At 38.1% G+C, this 27,915-nt stretch overlaps 1 protein-coding gene across 1 annotated transcript in view; it reads right to left on the bottom strand.

Annotated features, from left to right (window-relative positions):
• ADCY2 (adenylate cyclase 2) overlaps positions 1-27,915 on the bottom strand; it is a 232,773-nt gene that overhangs the window by 106,288 nt on the left and 98,570 nt on the right. Inside the window, exon 4 of the mRNA XM_050891204.1 lies at positions 15,070-15,219. Within this exon, the coding sequence (XP_050747161.1) occupies positions 15,070-15,219 (150 nt within the window). The remainder of the gene's footprint in view (positions 1-15,069; positions 15,220-27,915) is intronic.

The raw sequence follows: 27,915 nt of genomic DNA, 5'->3' as shown, positions 1-27,915 counted from the left end.
TAGGTACATATATGCCCAAGCATCTGAGGTTGGACATGCACCTTGTAGCTCTAACAGTAACGGTATCAGCATGTCCGTATCACCTCCCCTTCCCCCCCATATAAACTGAGTACATTCCTCTCAATCTGAAAGACTCTTTATTTAAAAGAAAACCAAAATATAACAAAACATAAAACATGGCTCTGAGAATCAGCGAGGCACACAGGCTGTGAACATCTTTCAGGGCAATACAGTTCACAGAACCGCTACTTACTAGTAAGTAGTTTTTCTTTCTCATTTCAGTAAGCATCCACACGCACAATTCTTACCAATACCTCAAATATAAAGGGGTTGCCTGAAGAGAAGCCTGGTGACCTACAGTAAACGACTCTCGTATTCCTAACACTGTCTTTGAGTACAAACTGCTGAATCCAATGACCACTCCGAAGGGAAGGGTTTTTCTTTATAAAGGAAAACCCAAGAGATCTTTCTGAGAAATAAAGCTGTATTTAAGAAGACAAAGACATTTCAGTACTCACTAAGGAGAGTTGCCTCTGCTGAAGATGAATGCCATCTGTGAAATAAAACCCACCAAGAATGGAACACCAGGCAAAACTTCAGTTGCATTCAGTGCCTGATCCTGCCCTGAAAAATCTAGTGTAATTAGGACTGGTTATGCTGACCTCCACCTCTTCTATACTTGTAGCTGAATCATCACTAAAAGCACAGCTTATTTCATTAAAAGATTGAGGAGGAAACAAGAAGCTATTGCTCAAATGGTTTTCCTTTTACACTAATCAAACCCAAGTTTAGTTCCCACCACAAATATCAGGTTTTGGTCCAGTGGAAAAACCCAAATGAGTCTGCTAAGAAAACATCCTGCAGGCAGATGAGAAAAATCTGAACTCCGTAGTTTTTGCAAGTGCAAGCCCAAACTAACTGTAAATGAAGTTTTCCTGATTAGATAAAGAACAGATATCTTAATTCTGAAAGATATTTTGGAATCAAATGCAGAGGGACTTCCTCAAGAAGTTAACACATTAATGAAAAAAAAGTACATTGCCACCCATAGAAACTTTATGGACTCTTGTTCTTCTAGCCATGAGGATCTTCTTCATTCACATCATTTCAAACCCCCAAAATGTCAGGTTCCTGATCATGAGATGCAGAGTTCCCTCCAATTCCTTCATAAGGAGATCTAGCCCAATGCCAAGTTTCACAACAGTGTGCAGAAACAGATGAAGAACTGCCTTGTCTGTGCTGGGACAATTAAAATTATCTTAGATGTGTCTTGCAAAATACTCTTGGGGTGAGAGGATGAGCAAAAAAGTAAACATCAGATAGTTATCAGGATTGTCTTTGGAGCAAAGAACAATCAGCAGATGAGAGAGAGTTGTGTGTCCAGCATGACAACGTTATCCTGTAGATCCATGGTAGCCACTGTTTGATAGATATTACGGTATTCTCATGTCTCCTTCTGTCTTTGGCTTTCCTTGAATGATCTGTGACCCCCCAGAGTTGAAGTAGACTCACCAAAGCTAGGAGGGAGCCCTTTGTGGTTGGAATTTGGCAAGGCCAAAAGGAGTGAATAGTGATGGAGGAACACCTTTCTTGTTAATTTCACAGGAGACTGAACCCTTGCCTGAGATCCACAAAATGGTTTTGAAGATGTTTGTTTCTTCTGTCTAGAAGATGGGTTTACATAAAACATCCAAGAAATAGTCAAAGTGCAATTCATTAGGAGATGAACTGATGAAGCACCATAAAAGAAAATTAGTCTCCCTAACTGTCACTGAGCAGCAAGGGCAGACTGTTCTGCAAAGGAAGGCAAGTTGGGGGCCAAGAGTCACAGGACTTGCCAAGAGTTGGGGGCCAAGAGGCAGGACTCAAGATCTCACCAACAAAGAAGTATGAAATCATGTCAGCAAGTCAGGGTGAGGATCATCTCTGGAGATGGTAACCACGGTAAGCCACAGTCCAGTGATCTCCAGTCAAGTACATTGTAACAGGCAGGCCTGAGGTCAAGCCATAAAGTCAAGTCTGTGGGTCAGGGTCCATATCAACAAGTTAGATGGCACAGGCATGACTGCAATGCAGCTGTAATGTAGCTCAGGTGGGGATCAAGGGTGACAGCCTCAGCAAAAAAGCAGCTCCTAAGGGAAGAGGCAAGGAGGCCATACTATAACTTCTTACAGCTTTCTTCATAACAGCTCTTATTAGCAAGCCGGCCTTGCACACAACCAGCTGAGCTCCTAGAAGGTAGCAGAATGGGCTTCTAAACTTGACATCTACCACTTGGTATGCGCTTTTGGTTGAAAGCACCTGGGAATAGTATGTTTTCCAGAGCTATCTTTTTTTCCTAGGGGTGTTTCCTATAGTCTGAAGCCCTTCAGATTCAGGGAAATACTAAATGGAGGTAAGGGTTTGGAGGGAAGAGGAAAGAAAGAGAATACTACAAAAAGAGAAAGGTAATTGATTTACAATGTGAAAAGAGTTAGAAGTAGCATCTAGCTAGGCTGACAAGGATATGAACTTCCAGAAAAGTCCCAGTTTAGCCAGATTGCTGAGAAGACCTTAAGACAGTGAACACACCTCTCCCCTTATAACCTGTGCACAATAGAGCAAGGAGGAAGAATGCAGTAGAACATAGGGTTAAAATGTCCCCAGCTTAAGTTGTTTAGCGTATGTGCACTGCCAGTGTGAATGTTCATATGGACAATCACTTGAAGAACTAAAAATATTAGAAGTGACATAAAGAAGATATTGAGAAGTGACAGGATTATTAACAATGCTAGAAAAATACAGAACTATTTGTGAGCAGCAATACAGAAGGTATTTAAAATACCCAAAGGAAATTAATTCAGAATCAAAACACCTATTTACAATATGGAAGCATGTATGTTGGAAAGCAGTAATTCTGGAAAGAATATGGAGTTCATGGTACTTAACCCAATGAGCAGGACCTCCTAGCATGATGCTGCTGCAAACAAGGCCAATGTGACCTATAGACTTGTAAAGACTTCTTTATGGATATTTACCTCTTTATAGGATATTCACCGAGAGCATTATTGACAACAGTGTGTTCAGATATGCTTGCTGTAAAAATGATATAAGAAATCATGAATGAGTTCAGTAAAAGGGCACTAGAATGCTCAGATGCCTGGAAAATCCTCATTACAGAGAATCCTTTAAGAAGTTCAAGCTATTTACAATATTATAAGGATGTTTATGACATGACTGAGCAATTCTGTATGTAAAAAAAAAATAAGATTGGAAGAGGCCTCTGGGTTATCAAAATCTGTGTGTAGTTTCTGTAGGCACAATAACCTGTAATCCCTATTTGTAGAGAATATTTTTTAATGTAGAGAGCTGAAAAGGACACAGAAAGGATAGTAAGCACAAAGGCATCTAGTTGGATTTAAATAATTTTTAACTGGAAATAAAATGGCAATTTAAAAATGAGGCAATTAATTATAGGAATAATTAACAATTGAAAACTTTGGACTGACTGTCAAAAGACATTCTCTTTCTAAAAAGAACTACATTTTAGCTATTAATTTTAGTTTTTGTGATGTGGCTGACAAAATTGCAGGTGGCATGACAAAAATTAACATTTGCCTGCCAGCTATATATTTCATCAGAATTATCAGGATGATATGAAAATGTGGCAATTAGTATCTGCTTAAACTACACATTTTACTCTTAAAACAAAGCAGCATGACTCATTGGTTTATCTGAGGATGTTAGATGTAATAAATTACTGCAGATCAACACACAGAGAAGCAGCTGAAATCTCATCTACTTCACTGCAAAATGGTAAATGACCTTTTCTCTCTATCAAGTCCTGAGGTAGGAAAAAACATTACATGCAAGAACTGCAGTGTCTCTACTGACCTGTGCAGTAGATACTTGCACAAGGCATTTGCTAAGCCGTTCATTTCTAAATAGTAGACAATATGAGTGTCTTCATGTAGATAACTAGACTTCCAATAATGGTATTCTCTCCCCCTAACAATGAAATATACATTCCCTGGGGTGAAAGTAACAGTTTATAACATTTCAAAACATGACAAGCCTTATTTCTTCATAGGGGATCTCTCATGGCTCCTACAAACAATTCAGCAGAGCAAAAATTGGAAAATAGCTTAAGAAAAGTGGTCTTCTGTCAGTAGTGTTTCCCTACAAATTTCAAGGTCATTTCTCAGATCCCTGAAAGAGCACCAAAAGGGCAGTATCCCACACTTGATGGACCTCTGGAGTTTTCCAAAGGGGTAGACTGAAAAGCTGCATACGAAGAGGGCTAACCAGCCACCCCTCTTCACTACTCCATCTCTACAGGGCAGAAGCTCCTAAGCAACTTTTGAAATAGTGAAGTATTATGAAAGAATAACTCCAGGACTTCAAACAAGATGCAGGCTGCTAATGTAGTACATGATCCATTTGCAGGCAAGGAACTGGATATCTTTTCTACCTTACAAAAACTCTGATCAGCAAGGCATATACGAAGCCTCTGTACTTCCTATCACTACCCTTACTATTGTTTTTTGATCTACAGGCCTTGGTCATGACATAAGAGTAAAGCACAGTAACTGACTTGGATGATAAAAGCCTGGAGTATCCGCTCTGTCAACATGTGCTGTGCAAAGAATGTTCCACAGTCACTTTTTGAGGCTTACAAGTCATAGGGAGCAAGAATTTGTTTTGCCAGTAGCTATTACATTTATTGGCTAGTCTATTGTCCCAGACCTTTTTTCAGAAAACACAGTGGTGTGTTTAGCACTATGAAAGCATCAACTGAACCAATAAGCAGCATGAAAAAGAATCAAGGGAGGAAAAAAAGGCAATTGCAGCCATGCAAACTGAAAACTGCCTAATGAATTTATTGAAATGTTTGTAGCACTAAAAAAGAGGGTCCAAGAATTCTAATCCAATGTGGATGTGGAAAAAGAAAAAAGCAAACATCTGGGAAATATTATACTTTTACGGTATATCCAAAGCAATCAAAAATAAATCCATCCACTTTAATGATTTCTAGGTGCCTCTCACTTGAATATCATCATCATCTTTGCCACAAATGACAGATACTTCTTTGGTAATACTGCTATGAAATACGTGTTATTACCAAATATAGAAAGTATTAAACTTGCGTAGTACCTCCCCCTAAAAGAAAACACTAAAATCCTTTTTTTCTTGTTTTCCTAGTGAATAATAAAAGCCAGCATGAAATAGGCTATATTGAGATGCCTCCAGATGCAATTGAAGTGAATGAACGGTATAGTCACTATTAAAGCAGAGTAAATGTCAGAGATACATTTACAGCACATGCAATGATGCTATTAAGAGAAGTGGTCTATTTAAAGAAGTGGAAAAATCTTTGGGTAATCCAGTAGCTAGTGCAGAGTCACTACGAATGACAGTTAAAGTTTCAGTTGTTTTACTGATATTGCCAGGAGAGCCCTAATTATTCTCTATGATTTCTTTACATGCACTTAAATACACCAATGCTTTTTTTTTCCCCAGAGATATTCAGAAATTAAATGTGTGTTCCAGAAAGTGGAAAGAACACCGTTCCATTGTAGCCACCACTTTTATGACAAACTAATCCTTAAGAATATATTTAGATAACACAAAACTTTGCTGTAAAGAGCTGAAAAACAGATAGTTTAGCCGTGGTGCACTAGGCTTTGTAAATATACTTCTAGTAGGGAGATGGTGGTGAACTGGGACAAGCCCATGATTTCATTCTGAATACATCTCATTATCAGAACTTTTCCAATTCAGAACAGCAGCTTCTTCTGAAAAAAAAGTTTCAAAGATCATTCTTGTTAAGAATTGCAAAGGTATAGACAACATGGTAGAAGAAGCAGCAGGATACCACATCCCAACATCAGCGCAAAAAGCTAAATATATTGGTAAGAGTAAACAAAGACTACGAGCACAGATACTGAAATCCCTGTATTTTACCAACCTCTGAAGTGTTAATTTCTGAGCCCGAAAATAACCGTCTTTGAATCACCGACATCTATAGAACAATATAAAAAGAATAATTATAATTTTAAAATGATTGACCTGCTTTGATGTTATGTACTTATCCATTTTTCTGACAAACTTAATAAAGGTGTATGTGACACAGTGATTTTTGAATGAAATCTTTTAAAAACACTCTTCCACATTAGAGTAGAGACAAAGAATAGAGAAGCATACAATTGAAAGTATTCTACTTTAAGCTATTCTCCCTAGTTCCTCTTCTGCTAAATCAGGCTTCCTACTTTGTTGTAGAATGCTAATGCTAAATTTCACACGTATTTTACCTCTTTCACACATAGCATTACACCATAATCACCACTAATGTTCATTAAAAACATTAGAGGGGGTCATAAATAGAAATAACAGTACTAAACAGCTACTGTATGATGAGAAAGACAACCTAGACTGAAAAAGCAGAAAGGTATCATAAATATTATATGGTCTATTTTCACCAGTAAACTGATGTATGATGTAAACTTATTATGTTATTAGCCATATGAAATTTATCAGTGAAATGTGCTTTCTAAAACATGACATAGCTCAAAACATAAACTAAGACAGCTAGACTATCAAACATTAGTGCCCAAAGCAGGTTCTTAAATTCACATTTTGGACCCTTAACAAGTGACCTACTTTTTGTCAACAGTCTACGCTAAATGTTTCTGTATCTGGAAGATTTTTGTCCAATACTGTTAATTTTAAATCTACCAATATGTACCGATTTGCTATTTAAAAATACCATTTATGTGAAAGGACTCAGCATGAACATAATAAAGAAGCTGTCGTGGTTTAACCCCAGCTGGCAACTAAGTACCACGCAGCCGCTCGCTCACTCCCCCCTACTGGGATGGGGGAGAGAATGGGAAGAGTAAAAGTGAGAAAACTCGTGGGTTGAGATAAAGACAGTTTAATAGGTAAAGCAAAAGCTGCGCACACAAGCAAAGCAAAACAAGGAATTCATTCACCACTTCCCATCGGCAGGCAGGTGTTCAGCCATCTCCAGGAAAGCAGGGCTCCATCACGCATAACAGTTACTTGGGAAGACAAACGCCAAAACTCGTAACCCTTACTTGGGAAGACAAATGCTGTCACTCCGAATGTCCCCCCGCTTCCTTCTTCTTCTTCCTCACGCTTTATATGCTGAGCATGATGTCATACGGTATGGACTATCCCTTTGGTCAGTTGGGGTCAGCTGTCCCGGCTGTGTCCCCTCCCAACTTCTTGTGCACCCCCAGCCTCCTCGCTGGTGGGGTGGTGTGAGAAGCAGAAAAGGCCTTGACTCTGTGTAAGCACTGCTCAGCAATAACTAAAACATCCCTGTATTATCAACACTGTTTTCAGCACAACTCCAAAACATAGCCCCACACTAGCTACTATGAAGAAAACTAACTCTATCCCAGACAAAACCAGGACAGAAGCAATTCTAAAATGTACCAGCACAGAAGCAATTCTAAAATGTAGACTCAACAGAAGTACTTCTAAGCCTCCGGGTAGGAATCAGGAACCGTTTTAGCTGTTTCTTGAAATCAAAGTTTCAGATTTTTATTGAAATATTGAACCTTGGGGGAAAATCAATTGCAGACTCTTAAATAGATATCAGAAAATATTCTTCTTATTGTAGTATCATCATGCTTATGTAATCCATTTCAACTTCTTCAGTGACTGGGCCACCTGAACGTAATGAAGTGACAACGGGTATGTATGTAATTTTCAAATCACTCAACTTCTGATAACAAACTTACATTCCCCTTGCAAAATTGCTATTATTCTCATCAATAAATTGGAGCAAAAATGGCTACATTATTTCTGGTGTTACATTTCTGTAAGCAAAGAGTCAGTATTAGAAACTTGGAAGAATTTCAGTAGTACCTGATCGGATTTTTTGCTGATATAAAAACCATTCATTTGCCATTATAGGATATGATTCAAGGGGACACTTACCTTCTCATTTCTCTCTATCTGAAATCACAGTATTCCTGTATTTCACAGCACTCTGCTATAGGAAAGACATTAAAGAAAACTACAGACTCGCTGAAAGAGTCAGGTTGGAAGGGACCTGTGGTAATCTATGGTCCAGTATCTCGTTTCAAACAGGGCTAACTTCAAAACTAGATGAAGTTTCTCAGGGCCTCTGTAGCCCAGAAAATATGATTTTTACCGTAACACCACAAGCCCTGTATTCAACACAGGATCTCCAGACTTCTTTGAGCTTGCCTTGGCCTGATTTTCAGCCACGGCAGCAATCGCCTGGTGGCCACGTGCCTGTGCCCTCCCTACGCTGGCTTCGCGCTGGGAGCACCCGGGGCAGGGGGCTGGCACCCCTATGTAGTCATTGCGGGACAAACAGCCTCCGGGCAGCGTGTGGCTCCCAGACCTTGCCGGGGAAGCAGGGAGAAGGAGGCAGGCTGTGATAGGAAAACTTATTAATATAGCCTCAAGTGGAATAAAATTGAGGAGGAAAGGGGTCCAAACCACCAGTATTTACCTCCTCCTGATGAAGAACTTGGGACACTGATAACTTGCTGTGACATCCTTGCTTTCTGCCTAAGTAACATTGATATCATTCACCTTAGGACCCAGAGGGACATATGAAGCATAACACTCAAAATCTTGTTTATGGACAAAAAGGAAATAAACCTGATAACACACACACACATATATATATTGAAAGCTAAGAATTTATTGTTAATTTATATTTATTGTTAGTATAACTGAAATCTTAATAGTCTAATCCAAGAATCATTATTAATCCTGCTCTAATTATTAGAGAAAAAGAAAGAAAAGAAAACCAAATAAAGAAATAAATACTTCCATATTAAAAAAGTGAAGTCCCAATAGTAATAATACAGTTTAAATTGTTATGCATACACTTCCTAGTTTCTAACCCTTTTTCTGGTAAAAGGCTCATGCTTTAACTGTTCCTGTGGGTTCTAAGGTTGATGGCTTCAGCCTGGCAGTGGTGGTGAGAGAAGACTTTCAGCAAGTCATCAGCACCTGGAGTCCTTTGTGAGGAGGAGTATGATGCTGATGTCGATGCTGATGGTTACTTCTTCTTCAATCTAGGATCTCTGTGCGGTGATTTTTACATATATGATATCACACATTTATACCTTGCTCTTTCTTTGTTGGTCTGCAAGTCCATGCTGTATCCAAATTTAATATCTATGTATTAGAACTTGTTCTTTGTCCCCCCTAAAAACCACTTTTGTCCAGGTCCAGGTCTGCATTTCTTTAACTGACCAGTGGTGAACTACCTATAGACCTGGGGTCTCCAGTGCCAAGCCTGTGCCCCACCTCTAATCATCTCATGCCTATATTCCTCCGCACTGCATTCTGTGTGTCCACTTCTTAAGGCTTCCACTATGATGCCAGCTCTGTATTTTTCCACATTATGTTACAGTTGTAAATATCTCATTCTTCACAGAATAGTTGTTCATTACTATTATCTATATAATAACTATGGTTGTACCACGCCATAAGAAAAGTAAAATTAATTAGCTATAGCCACCTTGTCATTAGAAAAATTGCTGTTACAGCTAAATCAAGTAAAAACAAAGCTCCAGGAAGGTCAAAAAAAAGCAAACTCGGTGCAAAGCACATGGCAATGGCAGTACTGTATTGTGGGGCTACGTGGTTACAGAAGACTGAGGATAATACCAGAGAAAAAGGGGATATACTAGAAGACTTTCTGCATAAGAGTTTTAGCTGTATTTACACTTTTCTGTGTTAATTAGATAATGTGGACTGTGACTGTTATTATTATTGTAACTGAAATATTACTAATAATTGTTTGTTGTATTTTCATTAGATTGTTAAGACTTTAATTAGACTAACAATAGATTCTGAGCTCTATATTTATAGTGTGTTCCGTTCTGCCCCCAACAAGAGTTGAAGCATAACAATTTGTCCAGTTGAGTCTTGAAAATCTTCCTGCACACAGATTCCACTACCTCTACAGGCAGCCTTTCCCAGTGCTTAACCCCTCTCTTGGGGAATTGTTTACCTCCTTCCAGGCAGGATTTGCCCTGTCACAGCTCGTGCCTATTGCCTCTCATCCTTTCACTGTGTGCCTTTGAGAAAAATCTGACCACATCTTCTCCGTAAGCTCCTTCAGGCAGTAAGTGGATGTTAGTTGTTCCCCCCAAGCCTTTTCTTCTGCAGGCTAAACATCCTGAGTTCCCTAAGTCTCATCATCTGTCAAGAGCTCCAGTCCCCTAATTACCCCTGTAGCCCTTTGGTGGACTCTAACCAGTTTCTATTTGCATACTCTATCCATCTTCCACATGGTCTACCATGCAGAACTTGGCACTTAAGTTCTTCCTCAGAACAGGCTTTAATTCTGGTAATGACATGTAGATTAATAGAAAGGATTGGCACCTCACCTATGTGTATGTGTACGAACACGCCTGGAGTAGAAAATGGATTCTAAAATTTAAAAGACCAAAACTAGTTTTTGTTTTTCCTGTTTACTAGCCCTGAAGCTATGTGGGGAAAAAAAGGAAAATGAGGAAGCCCTTAGAAAAACTATTCTATGTTCATGAAAATATTAGTAGCTTACATTTTAAAATGCATTAATTGAACTTACAGGAATCCACATTTTATATATTAGTTCCAAATAATATATTTCAGACATTTCTGTTCTTTACTAATAGCCTCAAACCTCAGAAATGTATGAGGCTTACCTCTGTTTTAGATTAATTTAAAAACAATTTTGAAATATTTCAGTTTCTGTAATGAATGGTATTGCTTCACCATGTTCCGGTGAAAAAATTAAAATCCCACTCAATGATTTGAAACCTCATTCATTTTCATCTGCTACCTGAGTGTTGTTTCTAAAACCATCATTATACTGCCTCCTTTTCAAAGACAGCATTTTAGAGAACCCACTGAACACCAACACCTTACAAACACCTCCCTGCGATGTTGTAAGAATTTCTCAGTGTATATTCCTATGTCTCATGATGCAAAGCACCAGAAGAGAGAGAGAAGAGCAATTATGCTAACTGCTTGTCAGCGTTAAGATCTTGCACTCAGTGTTAGTGAGTCATTACCCCTACAAACTGTCAGCCAGGCTGTATCAGTGAGACAAATAACATTATGAGAGGCTATTTTAAATATATATCTTGAAAGAAGGCTGCAAATTAATAGAGGTCAGAATAGTTTCACGTTTCTCTTATATATACACTGAAAAGACAGAAAAGCTGTGTGAGAAACACCAAAGTGGGCATTGAAAATACTGCCTTTTAGCACAGGAGTTTAAAAGTGACACTCACAACAAAGTACACTAATGGAAATAAAATCCAGAGTGTCCAGTGTTATCAAATACAGCCCTATGAAACCACAGTTCATAAAGGTGTGGTTCATAATACACATAAACATCTACACATCCACACCTGCAGACAAACATACAGTATATAGTGCAAACCCAAACCAAGCCTAAGTATGACTCCTACGCAATAAATCACACGAAATTGTAAAGGCCCTGGGAGGCACTGACTGGCCTTACCGGCCCCAACCCACCTCACCTGGACCTCCACCCCCAGCCTCTGCCCATGGCCCAGGAGCCCCATTTCAGCTCAGCCCCTGCCGGAGCTGCGCTGTAGGAGCTGGCTGTGGACCCTGTTGATCCTGGCCCCTGGACTGATTTCCCGGCTTCACCTCGGACCTGCCTAGCTATTGCTGGACCTGACCCTGAGCTGTGGATTGACCTCCTGGCTCGGCCTCAGACCTGCCTCATCGCCACAAGCTTGGCTGGTGCTCTGGTCTCTTGCTCAACCCCAGCTGCCAGCAACGGGGTTTGCCCAGCTCACCCTGTGCTGTGGGACAGGGCACTGGCTGGTGAGGACCCTGCCCTGCTAGGAGGTGTCACCACCCATGGCTTCCCATCCCTTTGGGAGCAGCCAGCCTTTGCTGTGCCCTAACAGAAAAACACAGCGGTGTGGGTACAATATGTCTAACTTGTACCTCGGTATATATACGCACACCCCTATTTCACCAGATAATAATGTATGCTGGTCTCACTTGAAAACAATGAATTTGGTGTTTCTCTTGAGTTCTTTGACATAACTGTTGAGTGGTAATTCAATATACTTATCTATTGATACAATCAAAATGGTATTCTCAAAAAGGCTATTCAAAGACACACACAAAAAAAACAGCTGAAAAACAATCGTTGGCTACATTTGTATGAGCCTACTCTCAAACAAAGTAAGAGGAGATCCATGGAATAATTTGGAACATAAATTGTACATCTTTCAAAAACAATTATAAAAGACATGATGTCCATGATCTGGAAAAATTTGCAAATTTGATCTGGAGCCCTCAGCATTTAGAAGCACATCCTATGCTCTGCACTTGTATAAAAGTAGTTTGTGTTACTTCTCACTCGAGTAAATTAAATTTTTCTTGTTAAAGAGATGTAGAATCAAGGGTCATGGTACAACCTTTCACAGGCTAATAAAAGCTTTGATCAAACTTGATGTTTTGTAAAATGCACCTGCTCCTACTGTTTCAATGTATCCCAATCCTCTAAAAACAGTCAGCAATATGATTGACTTGCTCCCTGAATACTAACAATGTGGATGATCTTCTGTATCTTCTTGGCAAAACAAGCAGTATTAAAAGACAGACTAAAGTACATCCACTTCTGAACTAAAGTTTGCAAACAAAGAAGTATGTTAACCCTGGGGAAAAAAACCAACAACTTATCAAATTAATCCTCATTTACCTTTTCACATTTAAATAACTAGCATTCATAAGTATGATAATAAGGAGGTGCACCTCCTTTTTGGTTGGAAAAACTGTAACATGAGATAAAGGACATATTATGGGGTTGAGAGCATAAAAGCTAAAGAATACTACGTAAGAAGATCTGATGAGCTAATGGTTCATTGGAGGTGAAAAAGATCATTAACATTCATAGAATACTTCACTTACTTCCGTTTAATGAGACATTGATCCACCTGTTATTAATCCAGACCTGCATTACACCACTTAGAGCTGTGTAGATGTCTTAACTAATTTGATATATTTATTTCTATCAAAACACAAATATGACAACACATACTTACATATATAACACATTACATACAATGTCCTTCATTATTCTATAACACCACAATTTATCAATGAAAGATGGCTGTTGCTGCTTTCCATCTTGCTGGGCTCCAGCATACTAGAAACACAACTCCTACAAACCACAAAGAGGAAGCATCTGGCACAGAATTCCAGATATTTTTGCTTCTCTCCATTGTCAGGTTTTCAACCATTTCTACAAGACCTTCAGAAGTGCCAGGAAACCAAAACTACTTACTTACGTCTTTCCATGGAAATTAGTAGTGTTTAGCAAATAATACACATTTACAGAAACCACCAGCTAGCACTATGTCTGTTCTAACTACTGCCTTCTACAAGCAGCATCCTTACCCCTTTGAGTTCACCTACTGACACTGTCCAGTAACACACCCTCCTGCTTCTTGCAGATACACCAATGCATTTCCTATGCTTGTAGGAAAAAGCAACCAATAGTAGAAACCTGGGCCCTTACAACTGTGCTCAGGAAGCTAAGAGCTCAGGTCTCTCCTGAATAAGGGAGACCTTGACGCCTGCTATGAACTATGCTATTTGATTACGGTCTGCATACATCCTTCTGGCAGCTGAGGCCTAAGCACAGGGAACAGTGTTCACCATCTTCTACAAAGTCACCATGAGCCTAGAAGCCATCACATCAGCCCCACATCACTGGAGACTGCCCAATCTGGAGTGGTACCGCTCCCAGATACCTGGCATTGGTTGCTCTGCACTCACAAGCAGTCTCACTGGAACTAATTTGGAGATACTCTCGCCCATATTCTCAACAGATAGTAAAATGTGCATTGTGTACCATCAGTTATAAAGCCTACTGATTCACTGCACGCAGTGGCTCATGGAGGCAGAGGTGGAAACTTATAAATGACTGCTCTTATACAACCTCTCCTGCAATAGTACCTTATGCAGATTTTGCATCTAATCATCAAAGCCTGCCTTTACTGTAAAATGTTCTCCTTAAAACTACCTTAAAAGTTTTGCAGCAACTTCAGCCAGTGTGTAAGCCAACTGCCCAGCAGAATAAGGCCAGCCTTCTGAACACACATGACCTGTTAAAGTCCTCGTATGGACTCTCCATTTGCTTTTTCTGCAAAAGAAGTGTTGGTGACGGATCTTGAAAACCTTCATTTAAAATGGCTACAGGTATTTGTGAGACAGACATGACAGTTAAGGTCAGCTGGGACATATGAGGTGTACATCTGCATTTTTTGTGACAACAGAAACGTGTCAGTGAAGGCTCTATTTTCTGACCCTTAACAGTTCATAGAAGTTTGAGTCTGGTGACCTTCAAAGCAAAATACAGCTATCTTCTTTACTACTTGATGAACTAATTTGTATTTCAAATTCTCTTAAATGAAGCACCTATCTGTCAGGATGATAGGCACTGTACAGAACTTGCAAAGAGAAAAAGAACTATGTAAAGCAATCAGAGAAGCCTTTTATTCAGCTGCTACAATAAATGACAGATAGTCTCATTATGCAATTCCCCTAGCTCCTCTTAACATACCTGACCTCTAGAACTATATCACATGATTCATCAGTATTGTAGTTTCAAATATTTTTCAAAAACAGTACAGTAATGTCTTCTTGCAGTGATTTTGCAGTATTGGTCTTGGGCATGAAGAACTGAAGATTCCCAAAGCGCACATGTGCATCTCACAGCTCATTCAATCAGGACAATAAAAGAAATGGTGTGCAAACAGAATCTATATAGCATTTTCAACTTTCTTTATCATAAAATATTTTCACAGAACAAATGAAAGAAAACTTGTATTTGACAACACAAATGATTATAATACCTTCTTAAATTCAGATGCAAATTGTGCACAGCCTTGTTCAAAAGACTCTGCGTATTTCATTACGTAACTTTAAGTAATTCATTAAGTGTTCTTGCATTAGTAAACTGGATTATATAGTGATGAATGGGGGGATAGTGTGAAAACAGCAAAACAGACCCGGACATGGGTGTGACTTTACCTGTTGCCTCTTCTCAAATTCTAACTTGATACGGGATTTGATGCAGTTGCATGTGTCCTGATACGTCTGCTGCAGCGCAAGTTCCATGAGGTGTTTGTGGTATGCGCCTGCCAAGTTTCCGCAGATAAAAATGATTACATTTGCCAATATCTAGGTGGTTAAAAAAAAAAAAAAAGTGTCAGGGAATTTACATAAATAAATTCACAGAACATAATCCTAACCTGCAATGAAAGACTGCTGCAGTTATGTATTTTGCTTTTCTTTGATTTCTAGCAAAGGTTCACCTTTCAAAAAGCCTTCACAATCAGCAGCAAAATCCCAAGCAATAATACTATTTTAATATAGGATTAAATAAGAATGATAATGAACAACATGTTTGCCTACTCAATGAGGTATATATTTTCTGAAAAAGAAATTCAGCTCATGTTCTACATCCACTGCTGAGTATTAATTAGGTGGGATTGTGATCTACTGATGTAAAACAATAGCTATGGCTCCCAATAACAACATCGGAAGCCATGTTATTGCCTCGCTCTTTTGGCAAGACATTTTCTTTTGCAGTGCCATACGATTAAGGGGTGAAAAGTTTCACCTACATCAACAGCCTGACCTGCATTTTACCTCAGCCTGACCCACTACTATCTGCCAGTCAGGTATAAATATTAACCTTGGTGATGGTAAGCAATGTTTAAGTAGCGAGATCTGACATTTCTCTACTAGAATATACTTTTCACTACTACCAAAAAACTGCATTTGCCTAAAACATAAAACTTAATCTATAAGGTTTAGGGTCAAACTTACAGCATCAGATGCTCAGTGTACACAACAACACATGAACATGAGAAATAAGTTCGTTTAAAGAATCCAGTTTTATTTAGTAATTGTCTGGGACATTTCAGAGAGTAAAGAGAGGAGAGAGGCAGGCCTTCCCTGTGCTTGCACTTCAAAAAGGACAGAATACTGTGTGGTGATGCTAGCCCTTTCAACTGTCCCCCAGTTTATCGCTGAAAAAAAAGAGACACATTTACCCATCATTCGGAGCAGAAGAAACACAGTAGAGTAATGAAACCAATTCTTAATTCAATAAAAAAGATAATATTAAAAGGGAACTGAAGTTGAGATACAGCTGCAATCTGGTCAGAGCAGGTCTCTAACTGTAAGGCCCTAGTGTATCATATAGCCTGGATTACAAGTACTGCATGATGTCATAGGACTCATCGTCTGGAAGGGAAGGAGGAAGAAAGGAGGCTAAAATTTCATTAATTCTCCACAGTTAATCTAATCATGAGGTTTATGATAGATTTCCCCAGTGATCATTCATTGGTTGGTTTTGGTGTACCTATATACCAGGCAATCTTTTGTGAATTGCTAGTAATGAAAGAGCCAGAGATGTCAGAAAAAAGTCTGACAGTATGCTACAGTGGTTCAGAGAAAAGAGATAAATTGTCCTATTAACAGAAATCCATCTCCTTGAGGAATACATTTTATTCACAAAAAAATACATGGAGTTTTAATGCTCCTTTATAAATGCACACTTTAAAATGAAAGTTTTAAAGGCATGCTTTTATTTTCCTCACAAATTCTAACATCATTACAGGCAATACCTGTTCCTCCATCTGTGACATGTCTGACATCTCACCTCGCATGGTTCCACAAAGCTAAAAGCCGGAACTATACACCTTTGCCACAAAAAAGATTGATGTTTTTAATTTGATAAAACTTTTCTTTCTTTCCCTAAAACTTTAAGATTGTGGCATTAGAATGTCTCTAAAAGCAACATCTGAGTTCTTAAAATTTTCTAAAACACTTAACTGTAAAAACAAGGAGAAAAATCTACATATTTCACTTTCTCCAAAGAACCTCTGTTACGAAGTAGAGGGATAAGAAATAGTTTAAATGAAACATTTCACAACTGCCAATAATTTAAAAAAACGTAAGAGATGATGGTGTACACAAAAACATTTGAACTTAAAATACTTTTATATTTCTTTGTAAATCACAACTGCTTGATTCTGCTTTGATGTCAGCAACGTCACGGTACTCTCAGCAGACACGGATTAGTGAACAAAGATCTTGTGTGACAGATTATAGTGCAGGGGTAGGGTGCTCCAACTGGCAATCATTGCTGGTTTTTTGAAATGAAATTATGAAATGAGAACAAATGCCTGAAAATAAAGATTGCTCGGCATAGAAAATTCTCAGATATGCAGTGGGAAGGTTTAGTAATAAAATGAACACTGAATTGAACTGAAATTAACAGTGTGCTGTCATAATCTCTAGAGATCATTGTTGAAAAGCCACACACAAACTTACTAAATGTATTGTCCAGCTTCATAAAGTTATAGACTATTTAAAGCAAAACTTCAGGAATATAACCAATCAAAATAAAAAAAAAAATACTGTGATGGGTAGATGGAGGAGTAAATTATGAGTATCATCTTCACAGCCATAGAAAAACAGATTACAGTTTTATGACTGAACTAGCTGAAGTGAGAAAATAGATGGAAACAAGTGACTGACAGGCAAGGAAGCTAATTAACCAGGTTTTTCAGATTCTCAATGGGGTAATTCAGCCCACATGAAGCTCTGTGCTGGCTTCCAGTACCTGAATTAGGCTGTTCAAAGACAACTCAGGTATCTCAGCCAGCGCCATACTTAGTGTAGATGTAACACATAAGTGTATAAGTGAATATGTAGATAAAAACTGTGTTCAAAACATCGTTAATTCTTTTGGCGAGCATGGAGTTCATTCAGAAATGTGTCACTAAGGTATTAACTTAGAAAAAAATTTCCAAGAAATGGATGAACTGGTTTCTAACTCAGACCAACAGATTTTTTGCCTGTATGTAGTCTGGCTTGAGTGAATATTTCTGTATTTGTCACTGAAGAGTTATTGAGTGAAATACATATTGTCAATAGACTGTTCAATGGAAAATGCAATTAACATAACTAAACAAAATAAGCATCATATATACTTCTTGCTGAGCATCTCCGCCTAAGTCTTGCATTTTCTTCTGAACTGCAGTCCAGTTTCAACATATGAGCTGGAGATGAGCTCCATCCCACGTTTGCTCTAAAGTCTCATAGGCTTTCTCCCAGAAGGAACAGGTTCAAAGTTTTCCTCAGTCCAAAAAAATTAACTGAGCTTCCCACTTCCTAAGCAAGTACTCTAATCAATACGCAATCGTACAAAAAGTTCCTCCTGTTCAGGCACCTGCTCTGAGAAGACCTTATGCTGTGAATCCTACCTGTACCGAAGCACTTGGAATGAAATCCTCAGTCAGACCAGTCTTCTGCCTTGTCACTTCTCTAGGCTAGGACTCAGCAGCTCTTTCTCTTTTCCTCCCCTGCCTCCCTCCCCGCCAGATGAATGTTGGATAATAAGAGAAGATGTGGTGGATCTTCTGGTAAGAAACTCTGCATCTTGCTGCGAGAGCTCTGATTAACTGTGCAGATAAAACGGTAGCCAAGAACCTCTGTAAGGGAATTAAGGGGTACCTGAATAGACTACACAACATTGTTAGGGCTTGTGCCAAGGAGACAAGTCTGAGCTGTGGAAAAGGGTGTAACTAACAATGGTATCTCAACAGCAGAAGAAGACCAGGGTGACCTCAAAGACAGTGTTGCATGAGCCTAGTTCATCTCCTTTACAAACAGACACTGTATGAAAAAAACCACAAACCACAATATACATAAACTCTAGTAAGCTCCCACTCAATTCACCATATGGAAACACCGAGTCACACAGCAGAAGTTCTAATCTCTCTGCACAGCCAGTGGAGAGGCAAGTCCATCTCCTGGGCTATCTGCACCCCTTTAGATATATCCATTAAGTGTCACTGTGGTGAAGTTTCTGCTTAATCAATGAATAAATTCAATGTCTACAGAAGATGATCTAAATATGAGTCAAAAATTAATGCAAGGAACACCAAGATACCACCAGGAAGTATCTCTAGGTACTCCAAGTACCAGCTTGTGCCTCTAATCACTTAAGGAACATTATCATGCCTGATCTCTCTTCCATCTCTTTTGACCTACAGAAAACTGTATGCACTTCCACGCAATAGGGCGTTTTCTAAATTTTATTTTTACATTCAAGCACATGTATTTTTCAGTATCAGTGAATATAAAGTAATCTGATGTCTAGTGCTTAACTATCAAAATAGATTGTATTTAAAAGCAAATGAAGACCAAGTTAAGTAGCTATGACTAATTTCTCAAGAGAGTACTAAAGTTCACTGAGTTGCTCAAAAAAATGTAGTGTATTATATAGAAGTTCAACTGATGAAAGCTGCCTACAAAGGTATATGTATACAAGGAAGTACTATGCTACATAAAAATAAAAGAATTATAATATAGGGTGCTGATTCTGAACTGAAGCATAAGGCATTTGCTAAATATCTTAGTAACTGCTGTTCAAATACTGAATATAAAAAACAGAGTTCTCTACAGAGTTTCCCTACGTGGAAAGCCTCCAGTTTATGAGTTATTTTGTCACATTTCTTTCTTCTTAGGTATTGTACAGATCCTTCCTGCAATTCTTGCATGAGCAGAATTTTTACAAAGAAAAAAAACCACAACACAATCAATAACTTTTTTAATAGTTAGATTCCACTTTTCTTCTGGATAAGAAAGCTGAGGAAATGGAAGCTGAGGGGTGGGCAAGAAAGGCTGCAATTTATAACGTCTGCATGGAAATTAATGGGAGAAAAAAGAATTCTTGTGTCACTGCCAAGGTGCAAATTCTTTAGCTCTGCAAAGATGAATTGTCTCTCCCCCCATTTGATCTTTCATTTGATGGTTTGTGGTGTGACTAGCCAAGCTAGGGAACAAGTCTATACTTTTTGGAACCTGTACAGTTTTAGACTCAGACAAAATTCAGCTAGAAAGAACAGCACTGGGTAGAAACCGAAAAGCAGCATTTAAAAGGAAATGCTTAGCCACCATGCAAATTAGTCATTCACATGGGCACTGTGTACTATGCCAAATACCATTATTTTAAGTACATGTGTTCAGAAGGTTCTCCAGCTATTGCATGCAATACTCTTCCCCACAGAACTCTGGCCAGTCGTATGATGTTGACTTTTTTTCTTTCACATTTCCAGACCTACGGAGGTCCAAAGTCAGGAGTTCCAACATTTTAATACATTTCATTGTCACCAATATCTATAGCTATGTGATAGGTCACAAGAAGGATGACAGAACTGAAAACAGGAGACAGTTTGCCCATATGGCAACCACTGTTTCGGAAACAAGCAGTTTGGGGAGTAGCAAAATTAATGAAGTCTGGATTCCTATGGATTTGTATCCTTTTGCCCATTTATTTCCTTACTTATACAATACTTCCAACTACTCAAACAGGCCAAAGATTGTTATAGCTGGCCTAAAACTAGTGATCAAGCTGCTGTTACACAGTGTAACAACTGGCCTTTTCCTATACTTGTCTTCTTAGTGAGATCACTAAGTTGGGGTCTCTATCATGAAAGCTCCTGTCTTTCACAAAGGAATGTAGCAATCTTTTGGATTTCTATTTCTGTTTCGGAGCTGAAAGTAAAAGTTGATGAATTAAAGCTATTTGGGTATAGAACACGACAGGTTGAAGGACAGACGGAATATAAGCAACTGCAGACTTACTTCCTCAGGAATTAAGAGTAAAAATCAATTTCTTTAATGACTGTAATATTATATTTAATATTTTGAAAGGTAAAAGGTATTTAAATCCTTAAATACTCATGAAGGCCACAATAAGAACACACTACACATGAAGAGAAGAAACAGGAAGCTCCGGTATCCTCAAACCCTTTGTCTATATCAAGGAGAATCACAAATGTATATCAGAAAGATAAGTAGAAAAACAAATTGCAATTTTGCAAGAAACAACCCAATTAAAAAAAACGCCAAAAAACCCCAACAACATAAGATTTCTCAAAATAACTGAGAATCAACCAAAAAATAAGAGTTTGAATTACTCATTATTCCAGACATCAGCAAACTGCTCCATATTTTCAGTGCTAAAATAAACTTGGTAAAAAGTCCCTTTGTGGAAGACGAATTGATGTCATTTTACAAGCCAGGAAGTTGTGACGCTATCTTCTGATTTGTATGTGTAATTCTCTTTGTAGCTTTTGCAATCAGAGCATTGTGGACACCAGCAGGATATTCCTTTTCTGTAATATCTATGTTATTTGATGTGATTTTCTTTTTATCATTATTACAGATTGAAGTTTCTCATAGCTCCAGGCTGTTCTGTGGAATGACTGGATTTATTTTATTCAGCTCTGTGCATACACAGAGCCTATCTATATGCCAGTGTAGATGAAAACAGATCATAAACTGTAAGCTCTTGAATCAAAACCAGAAAAAATACACTAGAAACAAAAATCAGTTATGGTCCCTTTAGATCCCTTCTGTGTAATACACATAATCAATATCATTGACTCTAATTAATGACTCTTCATAATTTGAATCTAAAATAATTTTTTGCCAGAGGGGAACTCATAGTCTCTTCATTCAGAAGGAACCAGTCAGCCACTGCACTCCCCTTCCTGCCTGCAGAGAGGTCTTTTTGTGTTTACATGCGCCTCTGGGATCATTTTATTTATTTACTACTAAAACTGCTCAAACACATTTGAATATACAATTAATTGAAACAAACAAACAAAAACAAAAATTCAAACCTATTCAGATATATATTTAGGTAAAACCAACAGTTACTTTGGGTTTGGCTTGAATTTTGGAAGCAGAATCTGTAAACAACTGATACTCTCATCCATCTTAAAAACTAAAATGTTACCCCAAAAAGACTGAGGTTCATTTTATGTCCTGAATCTGATATAGGAATGAGTACTAGTGTGCTATAAAAAAAAAGACATTAAATACCATAAAATTTAAACAGTTTACTTAAAAAAAAAAACCTATGGGGTAATACATCCATCTTTAATATATTGCAGAAATAGACACACGTCTGATTTTTGAGATACCCTCAGTCTTTTCCAAGAAATTAATATCTGCTTCACTCTTTAAAAAAAAAGACTAAAATCTGTAATATAAATATATTTACTTACAGGACCAGCAATACACTGCCAAGTTAAATGTGTAACAGCAGATTTCTCCTTACTTTCCCTCAGCAGGAGTATTACTAGGCTATCTCTCCTGTACTATCTACCAGTCTTCATGAAGTTTATTTCATATTATTATCTACCAGCCTCCATGAAATTTCTTCATATATTATATATCTCTAAATAACTCCACTTCTGGCAAGTTTTACAGAAATTAATCAATAGGTTCAAAAGCTACCAGGAGAAGGCAAGACAAACAGATAAATGAACTGATAATCACATATGTGCTCTTTATTAATGTACTAAATTCTGGCATGCCTAACTGGAAGTGAGATTACCCTCAAAATCATAATGATGATTTCAGCTTTCTTCCCCAATTGCTGTAGTTTATATTCTGTTTGCACTGCGTAGTACATATGCTACATACTCAGTTATCAATATATAATGAAATTAAAATCAATGGACAGTTTAGTATTACATGAATAAATTACAGTAAGAACATATACTCAATATAATTTTTCTATTGCATTGCAAACTGTTGGCAATTATATGTGTTTTAATCTAATTGATAGGCAACAGTAATTAGACATTTTGAAATAGTATTTTTTATGATCTCTAACTAAATGAAATTATGATTTATATAAGAATGTTTTTCTTAGGTAATATTTTTCTCCATCAGTATTCATAATAAACTGCATAAGCTTTTTAATAGGAAATACTCCTCAAGTATTTGTTCTGCTTGTTGGATGACTACGACAAACTTTTATCAAGTTCATTTTTCATAATTTGGCAGCCTGTGCTAGGAAACAGTGGTCTTTGGCTATGTACTTCACGAAGAATGATATGAAGTAGAAGGAAGAATAATGATAGTGGTGTATAACTGAGGAAAGTGATGACCTACAGAATTGGATTAAACTGATTCCAGAATGCCCTCAGAGCCAAACTTTTTAGTGATGACACTCTTATATGTGTTTGCAATGTTTTTTAAGACCTTGGTTACCATTTTGAACTATATTGAGATCCTCAATCAGCATTTGGGTTAATTCTTAATTGGAAGGTGTCTAACAGGAAAATTTACTCTCAGAAAACCTTAAAGTTCAATTTTCTGGTGTCAGGCAAATGCTATCAAGAGTCAGCAAGTCGAGACAAAGAAAGCACTTAATTTGGTTTACATTCAGGAAGGAATGAAGTAAATATTAAAACCTCTTCATGCTGCTGCTGCCAACTCATTCCATCTTTACACAAAAGATGCCATTTTCTCTCCTTCATGCCTTAAAACTGCCCATGTCATTAGTCAGGTCAGGCTTTCTATTCCAAAGTCTTAGTGTGAAGCATGTTGGACACCCTGAATGAGTTTTTTCTAAATCACATGGTTTGTGGGGATATATTCTGACCAACACCTGTCGTGGTTTAACCCCAGTCAGCAACTAAGCACCACGCAGCCGCTTCCCCCTTCCCCCTCCCAGTGGGGTGAGGAGGAGGAAAGGAAAAAAAAAGTAAAACTCGTGGGTTGAGATAAGAACAGTTTAATAACTAAAGTAAAAATAAAAATACACTACTAACTAATAATAATAATAATTGTAATAAAAAAAAGAATACAACAAAAATAAAAAAAGACAAGTGATGCACAATGCAATTGCTCACCACCCACTGACCGATGCCAGAGCCGCGATCCACCCCTCCCAGCCAGCTCCCCCCTGTTTATATACTGGGCATGACGTTCCATGGTATGGAATACCCCTTTGGCTAGTTCGGGTCAGCTGCCCCGGCTCTGCTCCCTCCCAGCTTCTTGCACACCTGCTTGCTGGCAGAGCATGGGAAACTGAAAAGTCCTTGGCTTAAGATAAGCGCTACTTAGCAACAACTAAAACATCAGAGTGTTATCAACATCATTCTCACACTAAATCCAAAACACAGCACTGTACCAGCTACTAAGAAGAGAGTCAACTCTGTCCCAGCCGAAACCAGGACAACACCTCAAAAGTTAGCACAGTACCTCACATTCATACCAGTATTAGTGACAACCCCTGTATAGCAGCATGTGGTTATACATTATAGACATCTAAAATACTACACAGCATTATTAGGAATAGACTATTACTCTTAAACTAGCTGAGAGCAATGATTAAACAAATGTATTTGTCCAAGGAAGAGACATTTTCCATGCTTCTACACTTGTTCTATTCTTTAAGTCTGAATATAAGAACCTACCATTCACTCCTACCTTCTGTTCCTTGTCTTTTAAAGAACTATTTATCCATGCATGGATCTTCCCTCCCAGCTACTCAGTTCACTGAAAAGGCTTGGGCAAAGGACTCTTTCAAAGGCCTTTTGGAAATCCAAGTAGAGCTATCAATTAAATCAGCCTCATCCACATGTTTGTTGGTGCCTTCAGACAACTTCAAGACATTTTTAAGGAAAGACTTCCCTGTACTTCTTTCAAAATAGAATGTGTTTATCCCATTCTCTGTTCTTACAGCTTCAGTTTTTGCCTCATGAAGACATTGAGTTTACAGACCTAAAGTTTCCCTGACCCTTTCTAGAACCTTTTCTTAAGGTTTATTTTCACACTTGCTACCTTATGGTCTTCAGGAACTAAGGTGTATTTCAGACCAATCTATATATGCTCTCCTTCCCCCATCCCTCTGAGAAGGAGTTTAGTGTGGGAATTTCTTCAGTTTCTTCTTCACTGAACAGGGATACAGAAATTGTTTCTCTGCAATGGCCTTGTCCTCCCTGAATATTTTTATAATCTGGATGTCAAATGGCCTTATAGATTCTCTGGAAGTCCTGTTGTTACTCAACTGCTGAAAGGATTGAGCATGCAAGGAAGGCGAGATTGGTTTGGTTCACTGCCATGGCTCTAGATGGTCTCTAATATAAATTACATACTTTTAGATATATGTTCTTCAAACTCCTATCATCTGACCTGTGCAACTGCATACAAAGGCATTTTGCAACACTGTAAAAAACATTTGCACAGATGAAATGTTTTCACTTTGGCTGATTAACTTCAGTGGAGCTGTATAGATTCTAAAATCGCTGATAAAGCATGCCAGATCACCGCTAATTAGCAGAATGACTTTTTCTAGCAGCAAAAATTGCAACTACAACAGGCACAAGACACAAGGTGAATTGAGATAGCTCTATAAGCTTTTTTGTAGTTAGACTACTGTGCAGCTAAGGCAAATGTTATTTTAACTGAATTACAATTTAAAACTGTTTATGAATATGTAATATTTAAAGTAAAAAATTTAATGTCCATATTATCATTTTCTGACAGATTTTGAAATATCTTTATTGCTCATATTTTAATTTACTCTTTCCTGGGCTCAAAATATTCTCTAGAGGTTGTGCTTTAGGGATGAAACTACAAATTCTGTACGCCATACAAGAAGCAGGCTTTAGGGTGTGAATGCATGGAGGGAAAATTAAGTTCTGGCAGTGAACACAATAAAGTCTTCCCTTCCAAAGAATATATTTTAAAAATCAAATGGGTTTAATACTGTGAACATGAAGACAAATACAAGTCCACCAAACTGGCAATAATACCATTTCCATGATAACCTTGTCTATTATTACTTATAGCTCTGCCTTATTAGCAGATTTTGCATTTAACACATTTCTTACAGATTGGTTTACAGTTTGTATACTACATTTCCACATAGTTTAGAAAAGACAAGCTGTGAGTCTATTATTGAAATGCATCATGATGCTTTGCAAAAGCTGACAGGCCTTCCTACATAGAAAAAGAAGTTACCAGTAATATGAAGGAAAGAATATTTGAATTTCCAGATGACTGCAGTCATATTGTTATTATATTTATTAATTTCTGACTTCATTTCCAAATTTGACTGAAATAGTATTGGAACGCTATGGATAAAGTAGAAATAGTCACATGAAAATATAATCTCTTTTTACAAATTCTGATGTACATGTAGCAACAAAAAATAAAGAAACAATTTCCCTTCTCTAATGTTTTTCATCTCCCGCCTGTATTTATAAAAGATGCCTGTTTTGAACCTAGCATGTTCTAAGCTAATAGAAAAATTACATCATAGGTGCTCCTAAGCAGCAACATGAACAATGTAAAAAATGCATTTGACTTGCAGGGTTTTTTACTATATGGAATGACTACAGTTTTGCCTCTCCACAAGAAAAATAATCCTGTACAAAAAGAAAATTCCTACTTAAAACCCACCTGTTTCAGTTGCTACTACAAGTTATCTTTTACAGCAATGTAAGTTTCACCCTGCAACCTACCTTTTAATAGTACAGCCTGCCATTAGAAAGATTTGACAATACATCATGAAGATAGAAAGTAATACTACACTAAAAAAGACCTGGAGCAGTATCTCTCACACACTACCCCTTCTCAATCAGAGAAGGGTGCTGGAGCATCCACATGTTGTGAAGTAATGTACTATCTCAGGGAAGCAGTTCTCAGCACCAAATACAATGGCAGGTTTAGTTTCCTTTTCAGTTACGTAAATCAATCTTTTAAAGACAGTTTCCCAAATCTGTAAATCCACATACACATTAAGTTAATTTTTCCTTCCCTATTTTTCCTCACTTAACATTTACCGCAGATGAATTTAAGTACACGGACACTAGCCATGCTCACCACTGGGGCTGGAGAACAGTCCCTGCTCTGTTTTACTCACCAGTTAAACATATTCACATAAGTGTTTATCAGCTCTCTACAATAGGCACTCATTATCTGTTTTGAATATCCCAATCTGATCAGCAAACTCTCCTACTTCATTATGCACCACCTTCTGCAGAAAAAGTTTTTCAATCATCTACTCTCCTCTTTGACAAAGCGACAAAATCGCAGCTAGGAACCAGCAGTTATCCAATGGCTCTGAAAGAGCACACAAACTGACTCCTTTCCTTCCCTGCTCCCACTGCTTGTTAGACATTTCTACAAGCTGTGGGATGCTGAAGAACAACACAGGCTAGCCTAAGCTCTTCCATCACTTCCAAATTCATTCCAGCACAAGTTTATCAGTCTGCACAGAACCTCTCTCCAAGCAGCTTTCTGAGACAGCCTGCAAACAAATGCAGCTTAGATAACCATGCACAAAGTTGAAGAACTTAGTATTTGGGTACTGGTGTCATAGGCTAGTACAGTGGCTAATTCAGTGATTATGTGTTGCCAGAACCTAACAAAAACTGACATGCTTTCTCCCTTTTTTCCTACACATAAATCTGATTAAGATGTTCCAAGACTGCCTTGAGACTCCAAACAACAGGCTTCATGGTAAATAGCTACGGACACTGTAACAGAAGAATTTAAAATGACCAGGCAGGATTTACAAGGTAAACTCCAGTCTCTGAATGGCCAGTTAGATGGGCAACACCAGTAGGTCTGGCTTTTGCAAAAGCACAAACACAAGTTTGGCCCCTGCCATCAGGACTTCTTCAAGCAAAAGCATGAGAAAGAATATGATCAACAGCTCACGGGAGAGCTCTTTAAATGCTGGCTCCAAGCCAGCATGAGGGGAGCCTCATGTACAGGTCGCACAATAGGACAGGTAGAAGACACCCCAACACTTCATTGCTTAATATGCCAGAAGAGGGACAAAATAAGTAATGGCTTAAAGTGCCAGAGAGGATTGCAATGAGTAAGGAACTTTGCTTCCTCTGGTCAAGGCTTAAAAATTCCCACTTTGGGTTTTGTTAGTGCTCCTTAATTCAGTCACTTTGTTTAGACTTTTTAGTTGGTTGCTCCGGGGTTTCTTTGGTTTGCTGTTGTGTACACATTCAAAATTGTGACTTTCTTTTG

Source organism: Gymnogyps californianus, chromosome 2 (assembly GCF_018139145.2).
Source record: "Gymnogyps californianus isolate 813 chromosome 2, ASM1813914v2, whole genome shotgun sequence".
NCBI classification, from domain to species: Eukaryota; Metazoa; Chordata; class Aves; order Accipitriformes; family Cathartidae; genus Gymnogyps; species Gymnogyps californianus.
The sequence above is the reverse complement of the archived record's forward strand: the minus strand, read 5'-3'. Positions and strand labels throughout refer to the sequence as shown.